General features: G+C 45.6%; 2 protein-coding genes across 3 annotated transcripts in view; one reads left to right on the top strand and one right to left on the bottom strand.

Moving 5' to 3' along the window:
• elovl1b (ELOVL fatty acid elongase 1b) overlaps positions 1-3,523 on the top strand; it is a 31,383-nt gene extending 27,860 nt beyond the window's left edge. For both annotated transcript variants that reach the window (XM_024415153.2, XM_024415152.2), the window contains exons 3-8: positions 120-310; positions 688-768; positions 982-1,038; positions 1,144-1,249; positions 1,384-1,520; positions 1,811-3,523. In XM_024415153.2, the coding sequence (XP_024270921.1) occupies positions 120-310; positions 688-768; positions 982-1,038; positions 1,144-1,249; positions 1,384-1,520; positions 1,811-2,137 (899 nt within the window). In that variant the 3' untranslated portion in view covers positions 2,138-3,523. The remainder of the gene's footprint in view (positions 1-119; positions 311-687; positions 769-981; positions 1,039-1,143; positions 1,250-1,383; positions 1,521-1,810) is intronic.
• Positions 2,547-22,763, bottom strand: zfyve9b (zinc finger, FYVE domain containing 9b). The gene is made up of 16 exons (XM_024415149.2): positions 22,561-22,763; positions 19,252-20,081; positions 19,007-19,106; positions 18,658-18,869; positions 18,053-18,185; positions 17,549-17,671; positions 17,248-17,403; positions 16,147-16,371; positions 9,141-9,223; positions 8,832-8,936; positions 8,384-8,534; positions 5,487-5,567; positions 5,048-5,210; positions 4,704-4,809; positions 4,392-4,571; positions 2,547-4,107 (listed from the first exon to the last, which is right to left on the bottom strand). The coding sequence occupies exons 1-16, from the start codon at positions 22,622-22,624 to the stop codon at positions 3,946-3,948; spliced, it is 2,874 nt and encodes a 957-aa protein (XP_024270917.1). The 5' UTR covers positions 22,625-22,763; the 3' UTR covers positions 2,547-3,945.
• Positions 22,764-22,942: the final 179 nt, after the last annotated feature.

Here is a 22,942-nt window from a genome sequence, read left to right as displayed (position 1 = left end):
TTAATTACTTAACTATACCTCTGCTTTGTGTACCGTGAAAGCTGTAAGCAAGTATATATTTTTTTGTGGTCATAAACCTGTTTTGTAGTTTATTTTACAGCTCATGTTTTGTTTCTCAGACCCGCGACTATGGAGTTACCCACTCATGGGGAGTCCGGTGAACATGTCGGCCATCTTGCTGACCTACATCTTCTTCGTGCTGGTTGCTGGGCCTCGCTTCATGGCCAACCGCAAGCCCTTCCAACTCAAGGAGGCCATGATCACTTACAACTTCTCCATGGTGGCATTGAACGCCTTTATTGTCTATGAGGTGAAACACTATGACGCAAATCTCTTGTCTCTCAAAGATCGGGGTTCTTGATTGGTTCTTTTGAGAGGCATCTCTACAGGACTTGGAGCCAGTCTTTTCCCTAGCAGTGTATTTGGTGTTTGGTATGTGGCAGCTCTGTCTGAATGGGTTATTGCCATACTTGGCCAGAGTGTGCTGGATAATTGGAACACTAGCTAAATGAACCATTGCCTAGATTGACGGAGGTAAATAAGATTTGAGATTTACATGTAGAAGATGACCCATATAGTCAATATACACTTGCTTATGTTAATAACAGTATGGCTTCTTTCCAATCTAGTTTGACTACCGGTAGCTACAGTATCTGTTTGTCTCAATTTGTTCTCTTGTCTTTTTAGTTCATGATGTCAGGCTGGGCCACGACATACACATGGAGATGTGATGCCGTTGATTACTCGGACAGCCCCCAAGGCCTTAGAGTAAGTCCTGAGTTTTTGCTTCACACATGGTCCCCCCCTCCCCCGTCATGGTCATGAGATACATCATCTTTGAAAGAAAGTATGCAAGACAAGATACACATTCTTAGGATATTCCTACTGATCCACTGTGACAATACTATCTTTAGATTACTATTAATAGGCTGTTTTGTCCAATTTCTCACGTTTGCATGGTGTGCTGTGTTCCCTCACTAGATGGTTCGAGTGGCCTGGTTATTCTTGTTCTCCAAATTCATTGAGCTCTTGGACACGGTAAGACTGTTTATTTCCTACAGATTTGCATCTCTTCAGTCATTCCCACCTGTTCACGTAATGGTCATCATAGTTGTATTTGACGCGTTTCTCTCGTTGGGTCAGGTGTTTTTCGTTCTGAGGAAGAAACATGGCCAGATCACCTTCCTGCACGTCTTCCACCACTCTTTTATGCCCTGGACCTGGTGGTGGGGTGTCAGTTTAGCTCCCGGTGAGTCCACAATATTTGGTATTGTAAAATGGTGGGAAGACAATTCTATTTGCAGTAGACAAAGGTATGTTGTTGGTGGATCCAGTGGAATATGAGCAGGGTTGGTTTGAAGTGTTCTGTGTGTTTTACCTCAGGGGGAATAGGCTCTTTCCATGCCATGGTGAATTGCATCGTCCACGTCATCATGTACTCTTACTACGGCCTGTCTGCGGCTGGACCACGCTTCCAAAAGTTCCTCTGGTGGAAGAAGTACATGACCGCCATCCAACTGGTATGTTTTCTTAGTTTGAATGGATGTTTATGACATTGTCATTTCCAGTATAAATTTGTACTATGAGTAGTAAGCTTTTGCCAGGTCTTTGGCTGTTTATACAGCATTTTTTTGTTGTTTCTCTAAAAGGTGATCTGTACTAGTTTGAAAAATAAAAAAACTTTTGTAGATGCAATATACTAAAGTAGTAAAACAAATAGTCTGAGACCATTATTCATCAGTGCAATAGCTGTGCCACTTCAGAACATTCTTCTCCATATGCGATTTGTTCCTCTTCATTCCACCAACAGGTTCAGTTTGTGATGGTGTCCCTCCACGTCACCCAGTATTACTTCATGGACAGCTGTGACTACCAGGTCCCCCTGTTCATCCACCTCATCTGGATGTATGGTACCTTCTTCTTCGTGCTCTTCTCCAACTTCTGGTACCAGGCATATGTGAAGGGAAAGCGGTTGCCTAAGCAGGACTCCAAGCCTGGCCTCAAAGGCAAGGCCAACGGGACCACCATGGTCGCCAATGGCAAGCACCACAAGAAAGGTAACAGTAATGGCACAAGCAACGGTTCCAGTCACCACGAAAATGGCAGTGCCCATGCGGGCAAGATGAAGAAGTCCTAGGGTCTTCAGAAAAGAACATCCGAGACGCGTGAATACGAGATCCCGCACAAACTACTGTGGATTCCAAAGAATGTTTTGGTTATGTTTATTTTCTGATCGTTTTTAGTTTTATTCAGCACAAAAAGCTGGGGAAATGACGAGGTCAATGACTTCTGCGGTTGGGGTCCCACATTTCGTTTATTTTTTATTTTTTAAACTGAACTTACTATGGAACACAATTTATGAAGAGACATGCTATGACCTGATGTTATCTCTTTACTGATGTTGCCACCTATGATAAAGATGAGCAATAATGACTATATAAAATAAATAATAAAAATACTGAGCTATATTGTATAAAAAAAAATGGGAAATTATATTTTATACTAAAAGAAAGAGATTTTGTTTAACAAGTAACTCTTTTTTTTCTAAAAAGGCAAGGTTCAAAATTGACACCTCTAAAGATTATTGTAAATAAAGTAGTCAAAAGTTTAGTATTTGGTCCCATATTCCTAGCACACAATGACCACATCAAGCTTGTGACTCTACAAACTTGTTGGCTGGATTTGCAGTTTTTGATTGTGTGTCAGATTATTTTGTGCCCAATAGAAAGGAATGGTAAATAATGTATTGTGTCATTTTTATTGTAAATAAGAATAGAATGTTTCTAACCACTTGATTATGGATAATGCTAACACGATTATCAATAATCCTGAATTAATTGTGAATAATGATGTGTGAAAGGTACAGGGGGTCAAAGATCATACCCCCAAGACATGCTAATCGCTCACCATTTCCAAAAACGGGAAATTCGATGTCTTGGCATTATCTTTGACCCTCTGTAACTTTCTCACTCATCATTGTTCACCCAACCCACATCACTTTGTGTGGGGGAGGGGCCTGGTTCAGGGTTGGACTAGGGCAAACACATAATACCGGTATATGAGTTTGACTTTGAGCTGGTGACATGTGTACTGTAAATTACCTAATAATGCCAACGACACAACCTCTAATGGTAATGACTGTCTGGAAATGTCTACAGTATCTATGACGTGTCGAGGCTAATGCCATTCTTACTTCACAGGGCTGTAAAGTCCAACAACCTCAATGAGTTGGTAAATGACCTGCTTGTCATGACAGAGCAACATTATGGTGCTTCTTTCAAAGCGTTTTTGTGAGACCTTGACACTGTAAATAAAGGTGGACATTGTCTCCTTACATCTGCTCGGATACTGATCCTGACGGAAAATGGAACTTTATACCTTGATTTCCACAAGCATTTCAAACAATGTTTGACAGATCCTTGTATGATGTCCTTTGTGTTCTTGTTTATTCACCCTAGGTTGACTGTAATGCATTTTGGGGGTAATCGAGAGGAATTAAAATACATCCGATTTTAAAACGTTATTAAACATGAATGAATTCAGTTTGCATCAAACAGCTAGCTACAGGTCTACTGATAAATAACATTTCAAGTCATTCTCATTTTCCCATTGGAACTGAATACAGCCCCCAGTTTAAAGGCATTCTCAAAATATGGGTATTTATTGAAAATATACAGAAATGTACCATTCTCAAGCCATATAATATTTACTGCTGCAGATGCCAAGGCAGGGTGAGCTTTGGTGAGTCAGACCACTTACCATCCAGCCACCCTTTCTTATAGGCTGGCTGAGACATATCCTGGAGGCGAGTTACTATGTCCCATGAAAGAGCTTACTCCTCCAACCAATGCTGTTTTGAAGCTATCGAACTCACACCAGCACAAATGGAGAACCAGGGGAGAGGATGGTGTGGGGATGAGTGTGTGCACTTTGACCCCCTTTCCCCTAGGAAATGTTCTCCAGGATATAGAAAATGAGCTCCATGACTAAGGGTTCTTCGCTCCTCTTGCGCCCCCTGCTGTGGATGATGGGGATCAGCACTGTTTCCAGGGCTTTGAGGTACGAGGCTGGGAGGGGCAGGCCGTTACTGCCGGCCACAAACCCCACCTGGGACATGGAAAAGCGATGTTAACCACTACACATCTATGGGTTCAACTGCTAACTTTGGTAATATTATGCAGGCCTATATCCGATCACTATTTAAATAAAGAATAACTTTATATTAAAAGGTGGTCAACCACTCACATATTAGTCATTCAAGAAGTATTACAACTATTGAAGTCAGGCGGGAATAAAGTGATATACAATTTCAAAGATTACATTTCCTCAAAGGTCTAAATTGGCCAATGACCTACGTGCAGTATCTTCATCCTAGCCAATGGCGCCCTCACCTGGTGGGAGTCCAGCGTGACGCGCAGCCCCAGCTTAGCCATACCATCCTCCTTCAGCAACTTGAGGTGTGGGCCCAGTGCCAGGCAGAATGCCCGGGCCAGTCTCTCTGTGAGCCTGCTGTGTTCTGTATGGTGGTCACCCTGGCTCTTAGGATGACCCCCCTTCTGTAAGGAGAACACCTGAAGGACACAAGACAACAATGCACTTACAGAATACAGTAATAAAGAGGCTTTGAGTAGGAGTCAAGACTAGTGGTTAGATGTGTCCTAGATATTCCCTAGATATTGTTTGGTCCAAAGGCTGGGGTTAACCTCTGTCCAGCGGATGACCTTTCCATTGGCCTTGTACTCAGACTTCTGGAACATCTTGATACTGCTGATGGACTCCATGGACTTGCCATCAATGGGGCTAATAACCCTGGGGGGAAACACACACACACACACACAAATACAAAGTTGCAGGCAACGATAAAGAGTAGCCTACATCGATAGAGAATGGTTAATGGGCAGGGGGCTCACAGGTCTGAGACAGACTTGGAGACTGGATGAAACGACAGTGGGTTAGGGTTAGTGAGAGGTTAAAGGTAGTTTAATGATAGGCTACAGAACTAGCCATGGAACACTGATCAGGGCAGATGTAATGACCAAACCATTACCCCTTGTTTACAGTGCATTCTTTCTCTTGCCATTGGACCTGGACATGCTCTTGGCTGTCTGATTGGTCGATCCGCCCACAGGAGATGTTGTAGTCTTTCATCTCCCGTAGCGACCGGCGAAGCTCCACCATGGTCTCCACAGTGATCTGCACCATCAGCCCATCTGGAGAGAGGGACAGCAATAGAGCAAAAACACACACAGACAGCAACAAGGACACGCACACTCACCTGCACATACATACAGCCACACACACCTTGAGTGCACATGGACACACACATACACACAAACATTGAGAGACTCTAAATAAGGAAATCCTATTTAGGATGAAAGTTAGTAGTAATGTTCTCTTAATAAGACTATTTCTGTATGTGAATAGTTGAAAATGATTAGTATGGTAATGTTCCAGATCTAAATGAAGATACACACGGATGACAGTACCTTCAACGATGCTGGATTTGGCCAGATATCCTGATGCTGCTTTAAGGGCTCCACTGAACAAAAAAAAGCAGGAACCAGTGACTGAAACAAAACACAACACCACATATCACCACTTGACTTGTAAACTTAACCAAAAAAAGAAACGTCCTTTCACTGTCAACTGTGTTTATTTTTTAGCAAACTTAGCATGTGTAAATATTTGTATGAACATAACGAGATTCAATAACTGAGACATAAACTGAACAAGTTCCACAGACATGTGACTAACAGAAATGGAATAATGTGTCCCTGAACAAAGGGGGGGTCAAAATCAAAAGTAACAGTCGGTATCCGTTTTGTCACCAAAGCCCCATATACTACCCACCACTGCGACCTGTACGCTCTCGTTGGCTGGCCCTCGCTTCATACTCGTCGCCAAACCCACTGGCTCCATGTCATCTACAAGACCCTGCAAGGTAAAGTCCCCCCTTATCTCAGCTCGCTGGTCACCATAGCATCTCCCACCTGTAGCACACGCTCCAGCAGGTATATCTCTCTAGTCACCCCCAAAACCAATTCTTTCTTTGGCCGCCTCTCCTTCCAGTTCTCTGCTGCCAATGACTGGAGCGAACTACAAAAATCTCTGAAACTGGAAACACTTATCTCCCTCACTAGCTTTAAGCACCAACTGTCAGAGCAGCTCACAGATTACTGCACCTGTACATAACCCACCTATAATTTAGCCCAAACAACTACCTCTTTCCCTACTGTATTTATTTGTATTTATTTATTTATTTTGCTCCTTTGCACCCCATTATTTTTATTTCTACTTTGCACATTCTTCCACTGCAAATCTACCATTCCAGTGTTTTACTTGCTATATTGTATTTACTTTGCCACCATGGCCTTTTTTTGCCTTTACCTCCTTTATCTCACCTCATTTGCTCACATCGTATATAGACTTGTTTATACTGTATTATTGACTGTATGTTTGTTTTACTCCATGTGTAACTCTGTGTCGTTGTATGTGTCGAACTGCTTTGCTTTATCTTGGCCAGGTCGCAATTGTAAATGAGAACTTGTTCTCAACTAGCCTACCTGGTTAAATAAAGGTGAAATAAAATAAAAAAATCTGGTGTGGTCACCAGCTGCAATTTGTACTGCAGTGCATCTTCTCCTCATGGACTGCACCAGATTTGCCAGTTCTTGTTGTGAGATGTTACCCCACTCTTCCACCAAGGCACCTGCAAGATCCCGGACTTATTTTGGGGAATGGCCCTAGCCCTCACCCTCCGATCCAACAGGTCCCAGGCGTGATCAATGGGATTGAGATCTGGGCTCTTCGCTGGCCATGGCAGAACACTGACATTCCTGTCTTGCAGGAAATCATGCACAGAACGAGCAGTATGGCTGGTGGCATTGTCATGCTGGAGGGTCATGTCAGGATGAGCCTGCAGGAAGGGTACCACATGAGGGAGGAGGATGTTCTCCCTGTAACGCACAGCGTTGAGATTGCCTGCAATGACAACAAGCTCAGTCCGATGATGCTGTGACACACCGCCCCAGACCATGATGGACCCTCCACCTCCAAATCGATCCCGCTCCAGAGTACAGGCCTCGGTGTAACGCTCATTCTTTCGACGATAAACGTGAATCCGGCCCTCACCCCTGGTGTGACAAAACCACGACTCGTTAGTGAAGAGCACTTTTTGCCAGTCCTGTCTGATCCAGCGACGGTGGGCTTGTGCCAATAGGCGATTGTTGTTGCCGGTGATGTCTGGTGAGGACCTGGCTTACAACAGGCCTACAAGCCCTCAGTCCAGCCTCTCTCAGCCTATTGCGGACAGTCTGAGCACTGATGGAGGGATTGTGCGTTCCTGGTGCAACTCGGGCAGTTGTTTTTGCCATCATGTTCGGATGTACTAATCCTGTGCAGGTGTTGTTACACGTGGTCTGCCACTGCGAGGACGATCAGCTGTCCGTCCTGTCTCCCTGTAGCACTGTCTTAGGCGTCTCACAGTACGGACATTGCAATTTATTTCCCTTGCCACATCTGCAGTCCTCATGCTTCCTTGCAGCATGCCTAAGGCACGTTCATGCAGATAATCAGGGACCCAGGGCATCTTTCTTTTGGTGTTTTTAGAGTTAGTAGGCAGGCCTCTTTAGTGTCCTAAGTTTTCATAACTGTGACCTTAATTGCCTACCGTCTGTAAGCTGTTAGTGTCTTAACGACCGTTCCACAGGTGCATGTTCATGAATTGTTTATGTTTCATTTAACATAAAGCATGGGAAACAGTGTTTAAACCCTTTACAATGAAGATCTGTGAAGTTATTTGGATTTTTTTGCTGAGTTTAGTATATAAACACCTTCAATATTACAGTTGGACAAACCAAAAATAATGACAGAACTAAGCTTTCTCCACCTGTATATTTCACCCTCTCACATGACACCACATTGCCCTCCAGTGGTAGCTAAGGCACAGTTCAGTTCTTGCAGTGAGCGCGTTTAAAAACATTGCAAATTATACATACGATTTTCCCTCGGCTGTCAAAGGCCAGATACATGGTGGGTGTTATGTGGCAGTCAGTATTACATCTCTGTACCATAATCTCTCTCTCCCTGATTGTAGGTGATGTGCTGCTGTGTAGCATTCCTTCTCTACTGGTGGTTCTCTTTGATTACAGGACAGGCAGTGGACTCTGTCTCAGTCTCCCTAATAATCTCTGCAACCCAGAAGTAAAATCTTGCATAATTTGTTCAGATTTGTATTTGTATTTATTAAGGATCCCCATTAGCTGCTGCTAATGTCCAGAAACATTAAGACAGTTATATACAATTTTAAATATTACATGCCCATGAGAGATTACAGTCTCCCCTAGCCCACATCGCCCTCTGTTGATTCTAGGGGAGCTCCCACCTTTGCGAGGCTGATTGTGGATGCTGATGGCCTGGGTCTGGTACTCGCCATCGTCCCCCTGAACACAGATGAGGTGGGAGTCTGCCGCCACGTTGAAGCATGCCCCCATGGCCAGCACATGCTCATTGGACTTATTCAAAGCCTTCATCAGCTGAGAAAGAGAGAGAGATTTTCAATTATCTATTTCACTTGCTTTGGTAATGTATACATATGTTTCCCGTGCCAATAAAGCCTGTTGAATTGATTTGAGAGGTGAAAGATAGGGGTAGAGAGAGAGAGGGAGAGGTGGAAGGGTAGAAAGAGAGGCATGATTGATATCAACCCTTGATCTATTGCTGAAAGAGTTGTTTATAATGGAGTTCTTTATAATTTATATGCATTTATAACGCCGTATTCATTACAGTTATTATAAAGCGTAACCAAGTGCTGCTTCATGGTTTGCCTGTACCTCATCATAGCTGTTGGTAGGGATTTTAATGCAGGTCCTCTGAGCTTCCAGATCTACAGTGAGTCCAGGCACCACTGGCAGAGTGTACCGGTAATTCCTGAAGTCCTGGTAAGCAATGAGGGAAAAATGTGTAATTCATTAGGCCCCAAATGGAAGAAAACAGACCTAAACAGAGAGGGATTTTCTGAACTCGTCCAGTAAAAAACGCTCCATTCATTTTCCGTTGTAAAACACTTTGGTACGGTGTGCCCTAATGAACACACCCTTGGTGTTGATTGTTGTTAGTGTAATGAGAGGCAAGCTACTTACTACTAGTAGTCTCATGATGGTGTGGCCGGTTTCCCCAAACAGAGCCTTCCTGAAGCGCACGCTGTACAGAGGACAGGGGTAAACTGGAAAGGGAGAGGAACGCCTTAATGGGATGACACTGGACGTGGCCGTCAAATGCTGCACACTGTGTCTCTGATGCATACAGGTGCACACACACTTTCTCTCTCACTTACTCACACACATATTCTCTCTCTCACTATCTCTCTCTCTCTCTCTCTCACTCTCTCTCACACACACAAACTCACATAAATATAGGTTGTATTAACAATGGTGTTTGTTATTCACTGGTTGCCCTTTTCTTGTGACAACAGGTCACAAATCTTGCTGCTGTGATGGCACACTGTGGTATTTCCCCCAATAGATATGGGATGAGCCAGGTCTGCCTTTGGCGGCTATGCTCACTGAGTCTGTACATAGTCAAATATTTCCTTAATTGTGGGTCAGTCACAGTGGTAAGGTATTATGCTACTGTGTACTCTCTGATTAGGGCCAAATAGCATTCTAGTTTGCTCCGTTTTTTTTTGTTAATTCTTTCCAATGTGTCAAGTAATTATCTTTTTGTTTTCTCCTGATTTGGTTGGGTCTAATTGTGTTGCTCTCTCTCTCTCTCTCTCTCTCTCTCATGCTGGGAGTTTTTGGAGTTTGAGTGTTTGGTGTGGAAAGCTCTATCCTAACTAACTTTCTTGATTCTTTTCTTTTTTTTCTTCTTTTTAAAATTTATTTCACCTTTATTTAACCAGGTAGGCCAGTTGAGAACAAGTTCTCATTTGCAACTGCGACCTGGCCAAGATAAAGCATAGCAGTGTGAGCAGACAACACAGAGTTACACATGGAATAAACAAATTAACAAGTCAATAACACAGTAGAAAACAAAGGGGGAGTGTATATACAATGTGTGCAAAAGGCATGAGGAGGTAGGCGAATAATTACAATTTTGCAGATTAACACTGGAGTGATAAATGATCAGATGGTCATGTACAGGTAGAGATATTGGTGTGCAAAAGAGCAAGTGAATAAATAAAAACAGTATGGGGATGAGGTAGGTGAAAATGGGTGGGCTATTTACCAATAGACTATGTACAGCAGCAGCGATCGGTTAGCTGCTCAGATAGCTGATGTTTGAAGTTGGTGAGGGAGATAAAAGTCTCCAACTTCAGCGATTTTTGCAATTCGTTCCAGTCACAGGCAGCAGAGTACTGGAACGAAAGGCGGCCAAATGAGGTGTTGGCTTTAGGGATGATCAGTGAGATACACCTGCTGGAGCGCGTGCTTACATGTTTAAATGTTATTTTCTATGGTGGAGGGTTAATGCAATATTTGTTTTTAGCGGTATCCAAAGTTTTTTTTCAAAGTTAGGGTGGAAGAGGACAGAGTAACTTTCCTGGGGGTTGGAAGGTGTAGTGTGCGCAATGGCTTCTCAGCCTAGCGCGGAGGAGACGCTGTCGATACAGCATGGATTCAGGTGTGTTCCTGAGAACGGAGTTAAGGTGGAGGAGGTTCTGCTCGCGGTCGGTGAACAGGTAGGAGCTGAGTTTATACATTCTGCTTCTAGAATGAACAAAGCTGTGGTTGTGTTCATGAAAAGGGCTAATTTGGTCGGTAGGCTAATTGCTAGCGGAATATTTGTAAGGGATGTGTTGGTGTCAATTTCACCTCTCTCTACCCCTTCAACAAGAGTTGTAGTGGCAAATTTGCCTCCGTTTATTATGGATGATCAAATTAGGAAAGAGCTGAGTCAAGTTTGCTAGCGGTTTCCGTGTACTGTCAGCAGGTTTTCAGGCAGATGCCGTTAAGCACGTTGTTTCGTTCAGGAGGCAAGTGTTTATGTTTCTGAACAATAATGAGCAACAGCTAAATGTGCATTTTAAAGTGAGGCATGGGGAGGGGCTCTATGCAGGTTTTGCCAGCACAGATAGTCTACGGTGTTTTGAATGTGGGGATTTGGGGCACAAGAGTTTTGCGTGCCCACATAAAGGACAAGGTGAGGGTACAAAAGTGGTGGAAATCGAGGTCAAAATGCAGGGGGTAAGGAGATGCAGACAGCAGAGGCTGGGCCTAGTCAGTCTAGAGATGGTGGTGTAGATGAGGCTGGGCCTAGTCAGGCTAGAGATGGTAGGGTAGTGGAGGCTGGGTCTAGTCAGGCTAGAGATGGTGGAGAAGCAGAGGCTGGGTCTAGTCAGGCTAGAGATGGTAGGGTAGTGGAGGCTGGGTCTAGTCAGGCTAGAGATGGTGGAGAAGCAGAGGCTGGGTCTAGTCAGGCTAGAGATGGTGGGGTAGCTGAGGCTGGGCCTAGACATGCTATGGAGGGTGGTGTAGCTGAGGCTGGCCCTAGTCATGCTATGGAGGGTGGTGTAGCTGAGGCTGGCCCTAGTCATGCTATGGAGGGTGGTGCAGATGATACTGTGTCTAGTCAGGTTATTCTAGTGGATGAGGAGAGTATAGTGGGGAAGTGTAAGAGATTAGGGGGAGGAGGAGGGTGTCAAGAGGAAAAGGAAAAGGGTGTGGACAAAGGCACCATGGAAATGTTGCCTGTTGCTGTGGGTGAGGCCCTAACCAGAGAGAAAGGGCAGGTGGTCAGGGTGGGAGATAGAGAAGAGGAGGAAAGTGAGTCTGAGGAAGAGGATGAGGAGTTATTTTTTCAGACTCCTCTTCAATTGGCCCGGAGCTGACAGCCAGTCAACCAGAGGGGTCTAAGTACACGTTGAGAGAACTGACAAGGTTCCTGAATGAGACTAAGGGGAAAAAAAGTTAATCTTGAGGCTTTTTTTTCTGATCCTAGAAAGTTTGTAAGATCAGTACAACATGCTATGACAAATGAGGGGCATGGTGTCCTCTCACCCAGGAAACGGTTTAGGTTGAGGAAGTGGGTCACAACAGTGCGTAAAGGTTTACCTTCAGACACTGTTTAAATGTTTAATTTCTTACTGACACTGGGGCTTTTTGAGCTTTGCTATTGGTCTATTTCTCTGCTGGCTTTTCTCCCACTTCTTATGGAGACTCTTCGGGTAGGCTCGCTCAATATAAATGGCGCCAGAGATGCGGGAAAGAGGAGTGTGTTGGGTGAATATGTAAAACAAAAAAAAAAAAAGTACAGGTGTTGTTTCTGCAGGAGACGCAGTGATGTGGTGAATGAAGTTGATTGGGGGCTCTGGTGGAAAGGGGCAAGTGTGTTGAGCCATGGGACAAATCTTAGTGCAGGGGTGGCAGTCCTTTTTGCACCGGGTCTGGCTGTAAAAATTTGCTCCTCAAAGGAGGTGTGTAGGGGTAGGTTGCTTGTTGTTAAAGCAGAAATTAACAACATGTGTTTTGTCTTTATAAATGTGTATGCGCCTAACACAGGGAGAGAAAGAGGGGTTCTATTTGGGAGTCTTAGACAGGAACTCTCACAAGTAGCGCCTGAGGAGACGCTGGTGATCGGAGGTGACTGGAACTGTACAATGGATTTTACAAAAGACAGAAATGGGGAAGAGCCTCATTCAGTGTCAGTGGGAGTGTTAAGGGATATCTTTAATCAGTTTGACCTAGTGGATGTTTGGAGAACTAAACATCCAAACACAAGACAGTATACGTGGGTGAAGGTTTTTGGGGCTAGGGTGAGTGCAGCTCGACTTGATCGTTTTTACATGTCCAGGAATCAGAGCAATAGGCTGCTGGGTGCTACCATTCTCCCAGTGGGGTTTTCAGATCACCACATAACCATGGCTCGGCTGTCTATTTCACCAGGGCCCCGGCAGGCATCTTATTGGAAGTTCAATGTAAAGCTCTTACAAGATGCCACTTTTTGCTCAGGTTTCCACAATTTTTGGGAAAGATGGGGGCAGCGAAGAGAGGAGTATGAGTCTCTGAGTCAATGGTGGGATGTGGGGAAAGTGCAAATTCGGCTTTTCTGTCAACAGTACACAGCTCTCTCATCCTCAGAGGCTAGGAGAGTATTGGGGGAACTAGAGCGGTGTATTAGTGAGATGGAGGTAGAGATGGTGGGGCAAGGCAATGTAGGCCTCCAGGCTAACTTAGCCGAATTACGTAGGGACCTGGGCAGTTTTTTCCAGGTTAAAGCAAAGGGAGCACTTGTAAGAGCTAGGTTCTCCATGCTCAAGGAGATGGATGCTCCCAGCTCCTTCTTCTTTGGTTTGGAAAGACAGAGCAGTGAAGCCAAGGGTATGCATTGTCTACGGCTGTCTGATGGGCGGGTGACCTCTGTGGTGGGGGAGATGCGGGAGCGGACTGTGGAGTTTTATACTGAATTGTATAGGGCAGAAATGTGTGATCCTATGTGTGCTCAGGTCTTGTTCGCAGGACTCCCTAAGCTCTCTCGGGCACAGAGGGATGAAATGGACATTCCTCTGTTGTCACATGAACTGGCAGAGGCAGTAACCCAGATGTCCCCCGGTCGTGCACCCGGGGTCGATGGACTTCCAGTGGAATTTTACAAAAATTCTGGGGAACAATTGGACAGGATTTCTTTTGCGTGTTGCGTGAATGCGTCGGGGTAGGAGAGTTGCCGATGAGCTGCCGTCGGGCGGCTCTGACTCTCCTGCCCAAAAAAGGGGACTTGTGTGAACTTAAGAACTGGAGGCCTGTGGCATTACTCTGTGCGGACTACAAGATTTTTGCCAAGGTCCTCTCTAACAGACTGAAGTCCCATCTAGACTCTATAATACACAAGGACCAGACATATTGTGTACCGGGACGCTCAATCACGGACAACTTGTTCTTGATTAGGGACATGTTGGACTTGTCGAGAGGTTCTAATGTGAACTTTGGACTGGTCTCTTTAGATCAAGAGAAGGCTTTTGATAGAGTGGATCATGAGTATCTGTTTAATGTGATGTCTGTGTTTGGGTTTGGGAAGAGTTTTGTGACCTGTGTGAAGCTGTTGTATGCTGGGGCGTCATGTATGGTTAAAGTGGGAGGGGGCTCAGTAGGCCAGTCTGGGTGAGACGGGGCATTAGACAAGGATGCCCTCTATCTGGGCAGCTGTACACACTAGCCATTGAGCCTTTTTTAGGACTGCTACGCAGGAGACTGCGGGGAGTGTGCTGGACAGGCATGGATGTGGTGACAGGAATAGCAGTCTCAGCATATGCAGATGATGTTTCTGTGATGGTCAGGGATGGGCAAGATATGCAGGAACTAGAGACCAGTCTGAAGGTGTACGAGGGAGCTTCATCAGCTAAGGTAAACTGGGGAAAGAGCAAAGCTCTGTTATGTGGGGCATGGGGGATAGGGCTCCTCCTCTGCTTCCAGGGGTTTGCAGTGGGGTTGTGAAGGGCTTAAAGTGTTGGGGGTGTACCTGGGCTCAGAGAGGTGGGTCAGCAAGAACTGGGAGGGGCTGTCACAGGCAGTGGTGTCAAGACTGGCCAGGTGGAGGTGGCTCCTGTCCCAAGTGTCATATAGAGGGAGGGTGCTGATAATCAACAACCTGGTGGCATCTTCCTTGTGGCATAAACTGGCTGTCCTCAACCCCCCGCCGGTCTGCTTGCAGACCTGCAACGCAAGCTGGTGGACTTCTTTTGGTCGGGACATCACTGGCTGAAGGCAGCAGTTTTGTACATGACCGTCCACGAAGGAGGACAGGGCCTGGTGGAACTGGAGAGCAGGATGGCTGCTTTCCGACTAAAGGCGGTGCAGAGACTGCTGTACCACACTGATGTTGGCTGGAGGGAACCAGCATGCGCGCTGCTGAGGAGAGCTGGCGGATTAGGGTTGGACCGGCAGCTGTTCCTCATGAAGCTGGAGAGGCTGAGTATAGCAGGTCTCTCAGAGTTTTACTCTGCGGTGCTGAGGGCCTGGCAGCTGCTAAGTCCCACACGAGAAGGGGGTGTGGAGCCTGGGCAGTGGGTGTGGGAGGAGCCTATCTTCCACAACCCAGCCATCCCTTTGAGATCGGTTCAGTCGGCCACCCTGCAGAGGCAACTGATGGCAGGGGGTTTACAAAGGCTGGGTGACCTGAGACTGCTGGGAGAGGAGGGGTGGAAAACCCCGGAGGTCTTGGCGCAACAAACAGGAATAACGTCTCTTAGGCTGCTGGAGAGATTCCTGGAGGAGGTCCAGGAGGCACTGTCTGAGCCGGTAAGGGGGGTGTTTGAGAGGCCAAAGGGAGAGGGGCCACCAATGTTCCCGCCACTGCAGGTGACGGCAGAGACTGGAGACTGGCAAGGGGGTCTGGAGGACTTGTTAGATTTTAACACTCCGAGCCTGGGGGAGTTTGAGGGGGTGGGAGGTAAAGCCCTCTACAACCTCTGCGTTAAGGTTAGGAGCATTAGAAGCCTAACAGGAGTGAAGGCTCATCAGTGGCAGGGGGTATGTGGGGCGGAGAGTATGGTGGGTTTTAGATGGAGGGCGCTCTACAAACCCCCAGTACCAAAGAGGTCAGGGGACCTCCAGTGGAGGGTTCTTCATGGAGCCCTGGCCACTAACAGCTGGTTGGCACGGGTTGATCCGGGAATTGGGCAGGGGTGTCCTTTCTGTCAAATGAAAGAAACTGTAATTCATGTGTTTTCTGTGTGCACCAGGTTAATGCCATTAATGTCTCTGTTGGAATGTCTGTGTGACAGGTTGGGGGTGGTTTTTGCTGTTGGGATGTTTATAATGGGATACAGGTATTCGAGTAAGGAGAAAGAAAAATGTGTTTTGTTGAATTTTCTGTTTGCTCAGGCAAAGTTAGCTATTTGGCTAACAAGGAGGAACAGGGTCAAAGGTGGGGGATAACAGACCCTTTACTACTGTTTAATGGGATGGTCTCTGCGCGCCTTAGGGTTGAGTTTGAGTTCTATAAAATGATCAAATGTGTGGAGAAGTTTGAGGAGATATGGTGTGTTGGGGGGCTGTCTGTATTGCTGGGGAAGATGTTTTGGACATACGGTTGTAGGAGGGTTTTTATATTTTTATTTTATTTTAGGAGTGGGGGGGTGAGTTTTAAATGAATTGAGAATGTTTCAATAAAGAAAGACCAAAAGTCAAAAGTCTCTCTCTCTCCACTCACATCTGTACTCAGCCCCCAATCTGAGCATGAGGCGCAGGGGGAAAGCCTTGGCCCAGGGCACTTCAGCCCGGTGGATCAGCAGGCCAAAGAGAAAGGGCTGGTTGGGCATAGGGAGACCCTGCAGGGACTGGAGGGTGGAGCGCACCCAGAGGAACCCTGCATGCTCCTCACAGCCCAGGAAACTACTGGAGAACTGGGAGAGACCCAGGTGGCTCAGTACCTTGCCTGCAGAAAGAGAGAGGGGGAGAAAGAGAAAGAGAGAGGCGGAGAGGGGGAGCGAATGAGAGAGAGAGAGAGAGAGAGAGAGAAAGAGAGAGAGAGAGAAAGAGAAAGAGAGAGAGAAAGAGAGATGGAGGGAAAAAATAGAAATGGAGGGAGGGAAAGAGATAATCAATGACTGTACAATACATTAGGAACACCTTCCTAATATTGAGTTGCCCTCAGAACAGCCTCAATTTGTCCGGGTATGGACTTTTCAAGGTGTCGAAAGAGTTCCACAGGAATGCTGGCCCATGTTGACTCCAATACTTCCCACAGTTGTGTCAAGTTGGCTGGAAGTCCATTTGGTGGAGAACCTTTCTTGATGCACACATGGAATTGTCTCAAGGCTTAAAAACCCTACATCCCAACTCGAGCACTCAGTTCCGCCACCTCTGGTCTCTTGGTCCCTCATACCCCTATGGCACGAAAGCTCCCGCTCAGCCCAATCAAAGCTGATCTCTGTCCTGGCACTACAATGGTGGAACCAGCTTCTCCCTAAAGTCAGGACAGCGGAGTCCCTGCCCATCTTTCGAAACCCTACCTCTTTAAAGAGTATCTTAAATAACCTTCATGGTGCACCCATCCCACTAACACTGACTTTGTTGGTAACTACTATGTTGAGGGAAAATGTACTTGATACTATTGTGATGTGTTGTTGTCTCACCTAGCTATCTTAAGACGAATGCACTAATTGTAAATTGCTCTGGATAAGAACATCTGCCAAATGACTAAAATGTAAAATGGAAGGAAAATGGGACTCTTTCAAGACCTGCTTCAGAGCTCAATCCAGTGCTGATCAATGGTAGCTAACTTGCCAGACCACGTCAATGCCAGTCTCACCTGTGAGGGCGTCCCTGTAGAGCTGTATAAAGTGGCTGAAGATGTCTTTGGGGAAGCTCTTGTCTTCGGGCAGACATTGCAGCAGCACCACCACTTCCACCTGGCCCACCGCGTGCATGCCCTTCGACGTCACACACCAGCACTTCCTGTTTACATCTGAGGAAAGCCAATGAGAGGTAGCGCTTCAATGTGAGGTTACATGTGACTTGAATGATTCCATAGTGAGCTAAGATGAAAACAGGGTGTCACACAGTATCAATAACTGAAAAAAGGTTGAATGTTGAGAAAAAATGTCACATACAGTTTACCAGCTTGACCATGGCCAGTAGGTTGGCGTTGAGGACAAAGACCAGGGAGTTGGGCCTGCCGCTCTCCAGGTCCTGGATGAGAACCCTCTCAGAGGGCCTTTCCTCCACCGTGTAGTCTGGTGAGACAGATGAAACGGTGACCTAGACATCCTTAGAAACTATTCAAAAGAAGTGTCCATTTGACAATCCCAGTACAGTGAACTAGCCAGCCATTAGCATCTCCAGTAGCTAACTACCTAACGCTATGACAATCCCAGTACAGTGGGCTAGCCTTCTGCATATCCTGTAGCTGACTACCTAACCCTATGACCCTCAAACTCAACCTCGAAGCCAGGTCCAGTTCCACTGCGTTTTTGTTGTTGTTCCCCTCTAATTGGGGACTGATTTAGACCTGGGACACCAGGTGTCTGCAATTAAATATCAGGTATAACATAAAACCAGCAGGCACCGGTCCTAAGCATCGGTAAGCATCTCCAGTGTTGGTAGCCTGGTTGTACCTCCTTTGACTCCAGTAGAGGTGAGGATGGGAGGGAGGCCATCCAGTGGGATGAGGTTGGCAGAGCTACTGATGTGGCTACTGACCAGGGTTGCTGTACCCCAGCCACAGGGCCCACACACCTCCTGCAGAGGCTATACGGAGAGGGGAGAAGAATACTTTATTCATCCATACAAGACAGACATTGGTCTTCTGTTGTACCACACACACACACACACACACAGTGGCTGGAGCAGTGGGCAGCTACTAGTACCACACCAGTGAGCAGTTTAGGGGTTAAGTGCCTCGCTCAAGGCCACAACTGCAGGCGATGGCATCTAGGACACTCTCAACCAGATGTCCCCCTGTCAGACATGGGATTAGAACCAGCAACGACCCACTTCTCTAGCCTTGAGGCTCTCGGCTACCTGCTGCCCCAAGGAAGAGGAGAGAGGGAGGAGGAAGGAAAGAGAGAGAGAGCTTATAGATTACTTTGGGTTATGATATCAAAGGTATCAACAGAAAGACTGATAGTACACTACATGTGAGCACATCCTTAGCTATTTTATGTTCATTTGAAATCAATTGCATTAAATGAGTCTTGTCTGACAATGGTTTGTTACATACATTGAGCAGGGGCGGCCCCTGTGCTATTGGTGTCCTCCGGCTGGTCTGTGGTGAGCCAGTGGCGCTTCTGATTGTAGCAGCTATACTTCTCCTCAATAATAGCGGTGAGAAGGTGGGGCCTCTGATTGGTGTACAAGGAGCAGAGTCTGATTTCTCATTGGATAGGATTTCATCAGCAAACAACACCCTCCTTCTCCCCCTGGGAGGGGTTCCTAAAGAAAATAACAAGAGAGAGAGAGTGTCAATAATATTGACAGGAACATGTTTCTGCATATTGCACCAATGAACTGTGTAAAACACCGTTGTTGCCTGTAGTGTCACGGTAATAGTGTTGTCAGGTGATACTCACCTTTCACTAGAGTTGAGTGACAGGAGACACAGACACGCCCCTCCTTCCCATCCAGGTGCGTTAGTCTGAACTTTAGACCGGAACACACTGAACAGAATACCTGTAGGACACACACACACACACACATACACACACATACACACACACACTAACGGGGTCAGCCTCCTTTCTCAGGGACAAGAGACCATAGACAACATGCAATCCCTTCTTAATTTAAATACAACCAAGTGGTGTAAGACCCTCACCTTGCCACAGGCGCGGCAGTGGTGCCTTCTCTTTGTGAAGGTGAACCTGACTTCACACATCATACAGACCAGCGTATGGGCGTCAGGGACCCACACGGGGGCCACCTCCCCCAGGATAGTGCCTCGCTCCCTGGACAGAATGCCCATGGGGCCGGCCTGTAGCTCATTGTCTGGATCCACTGATGGAGACATAGGGGAAGGCGTGCAGTCCCCCACAGCTCCCTCTTCACTGTCTACCTGTGCTCTGTTGGCATTAGTCTCATCATTAGTCAACCCGTTGGCTTTGGTCTGGTTCTGAAGCCCCAGTCTGGGCCCCTGGGTCTGGCTGCCTTCATAGAGCTCCTCCACAGGACGATCAGACGTGGCGTCCAGGTCAGGACCTATGCCATCTGAGCCACTGGGTGAGTCGTGCAGCTTACGTTCACTCTCTTCCAGCTCCTTCTCCTCAACCACAGAGTCCTCCTTGAAGGAGGGCAACTGAGGTCTCTTCTTCTCCTCCTTCATCTCCACCTCTGGCACTTTGGAGGGTATGAGCATCAAAGGGGTGGAGGCCTTCCCGAAATGCCTCTCTCCCCATGTGGAGAGAGTTGTCACAGCGCAGTTCCCCTCCTCCAGCTGTCTCATCAGCCTCTGAGCGGGGGTCTCTAGTTGGGAAATGGGACCCTCTTTTGTCGCCCCTGGGATTTTGGATTTTGCAGGGGACTCTGATCCGATGTGTCCACAGCCCAGCTGTCCTGGCTTTGTGACATCCCCATCTTCGAGCATCAGCAGACAGGGTCTGTGGAGCCAGTGGTGCTTAGCATCCATCAGAGACGCAGCATCCAATTCATCTGTTCATACAAAGACGTGGATGCAGATCAAAACCATTGGAAGAGAAACGTCAAATGAACCTGACAAAGACATTCTGCTTCACGCTGAGAGAAAAAAACTGGCTATAAGGAACATAAAACATTCAGTCCACAAGCGCATACACGCACTCACAAAAGCGTTCGTTGTATGCACGCACACACACACACACACACACACACACACACACACACACACACACACACACACACACACACGATAACCATGACCCCAGATTTGACGGGCTGTGTTCCTAGGTGGTAATTGGCCATTTATCTTGTTGCATCTAATAGGTTGAACCAGATCTATATATATATGGCTCTAGGTTAAATTATCCACTGACTCCAACATAAGTGCACTGTCGTCCTTGAGAGAGCTTTTCTTGCATCCCAAATGGGACCCTATTCCCTATGAAGTGCACTACTTTTGAATAAATGTTACTTTTATTTAACTCTTCAGTTAAATAAAGGTTAAATTAAAAATTCAGCCCACGGCTGACTGAAAACATCTTTATCGGTCTGCTAATACAGGACCGGTAAAGGCCCAGTGCACTACTTTTGTGAAAAATGTAAACAATGTATTTGAGTGTTTACCAGCATTTGTAACTTCAGTCTGATAATTATCTGTATCTGTATAAAACAGTTAATCTGATAATACTTGTGGAATATAAAAATACTTGCTTGATATGTTTTCCAGTTTCTTGAAATACTTTGCAAATGCAACTCTATGTGAAAACTGAAATGATCTATTAATTATTTTTCGTAGATGCTCTTACAGTAGTGTGTGCAGACATTTCCATACTGGTCCCCTGTGGGAATCAAACCCACAACCCAAGCATTGCAAGCGCCATGCACTACCAACTGAGCCACATCCTCACATCACATCATCACAAACCACTTGATGGCTCAATGTACCCAATTAATGCACTGTGCATTATTTTCCTTCATTGTGATGAAAAAACTGCAGGTACAACCCTAGATGACCAGCCTATGTACAATACAGTAATATACACTTACATTAAGTGGTTTGTAAGGATGGTAAATTAGTACTGCACAAAAAGTGGTTGTTTTCCACATAATTTGATTAAGAAAAATATTTAATTTGATGTGGACATTTTGTGTCTTGCCCATAACTTTGAACCTTTTGATGTAAATGTTTGAGGACAGGGTTTTGTTCTTTCTAGATTACGTTAGAATGACAATTGCAGAGAAGGGACAAGGCAATAACTCTTACAATTCTAACTATTGAATCCTACAAGATACTGTTCTCAATTATAAACTGGGTGATTTGAGCCCTGAATGCTGATTGGCTGACAGCCATTATATATGAGACCGTATACCACGGGTATGACAAAACATGTATTTTTACTGCACTAATTATGTTGGAAACCAGTTTATAATAGAAATAAGGCACTTCAGGGGTTTGTGGTATATTACCAATATTTCATGGCTAAGGGCTGTGTCCAGGCACTCTGCAACAGTCCTTAGCCAAGGTATATAGGCCATATACCACACCTACTCTGGCCTTATTGCTTAATTATACAACTACTGCACACAAAAAAAAGGCCAGCACTATAGACGTCTATATCAGTCCGCTAATACTAGCAAAGGCCCAGTGCACTACTTTTGTGAGAAAAAAAATAATATATATACATATATTTTTCAGGGGGTGCAGCACCCTCAGCACCCCTACTTCCCCAACAGTGGCAAAATTGGATGTTAGATTATGTAGCCTGCATTATTATTATACATTATGAATCAAGGTGTATACAAATAGTTATAGGCTTAATGACAAGATAATGAATGGATAACGACAAGAACACAAATTAAGACAATATTAATGTAATTCTATACTGTTTAAAAATTCTACTTCACTATCGACTGAAATGCACCAAAATGTTATTACCGTGAGAAAGAAAATCGGAATCATAATTCAGATTTTGGGATATGCTGTGATTGATCTCTCCTCGGTTGGTTATTGCCTCTATTGCACAATTTCACATAGCCTTTACTGGCGTTGGTGAATTATTTTCGGGGTAAAACTGCATTGCAGCTTCAACCATGTTATCGCACCCCAACCCTTCCATTCATGCTGACGATTACTAAACAATAGGGCCCAACCTATTCAGCTGACTGAGCGTTTGCGGTACTCAGTATCCAGCACACGTGCAACTGTTTTAAATCCCCTCAACCAGCGAACACGGCAATGCGACATTTGCTGCTCATCTCGCTTCATTAAATGTTGCAGAGTAGTTAAGCACAATATTATCTTTATCACGCTATTCCCAAAAATAGTCGTATCTTTCCAGTAATTCATATAGGCTGAACAATATTCTCACTTGTGCCTCGATCTGTCGTTCTATGAATGTCGCGAGCAGCAAGACGCATGATTGGAGATCAGCTACAATTTCCCCTGATTGAAAATACATCTTGCATCTCTATACAATATAATTAAAAACCTTACCGTCTGTCAATGCACCCAAGAGGCTTTCATTCTCATCGTCCCGGGCACTGAAGAACTTCAACATTTTGTAACAGTAGCGAAGAAAATAAAAGTCTTGCTCACTATCAGAGGGAGGATTTCCCTCTATTCCCCCCTCTCCTTCTGCCCCCCTGCTACACTGCAGGTCTTCCTGAATGAAGTCAAGGATGTCCTCATATGTCCTTTTCTAAACCAGTGTACACACAAGCCAGTTTAATTTGATCTAAATCTTGTTCTCACTTCTAGCCAAGTGTCTACTGCACATAGGAATGAATGACTCCTGATAAAACATTTACAAAGTATTTATCCCAGTGGTTAAAGTCTTAAATCATAATACAAGTCATGTGTACATGAAACCTCAGAA

The sequence above is a fragment of the Oncorhynchus tshawytscha genome, linkage group LG06 (assembly GCF_018296145.1).
Source record: "Oncorhynchus tshawytscha isolate Ot180627B linkage group LG06, Otsh_v2.0, whole genome shotgun sequence".
Classification (NCBI taxonomy): Eukaryota; Metazoa; Chordata; class Actinopteri; order Salmoniformes; family Salmonidae; genus Oncorhynchus; species Oncorhynchus tshawytscha.
The sequence above is the reverse complement of the archived record's forward strand: the minus strand, read 5'-3'. Positions and strand labels throughout refer to the sequence as shown.

Coding starts and splice junctions, on each gene's coding strand:
- zfyve9b (XM_024415149.2), bottom strand. CDS start 22,624: ATGTTGAAGTTCTTCAGTGCCCGGGACGATGAGAATGAAAGCCTCTTG. Junction 19,107..19,251: donor ACTGCCGCGCCTGTGGCAAG/GTGAGGGTCTTA, acceptor TGTGTCCTACAG/GTATTCTGTTCAGTGTGTTC. Junction 18,186..18,657: donor AGGGGCCGCCCCTGCTCAAT/GTATGTAACAAA, acceptor CTCTCCGTATAG/CCTCTGCAGGAGGTGTGTGG.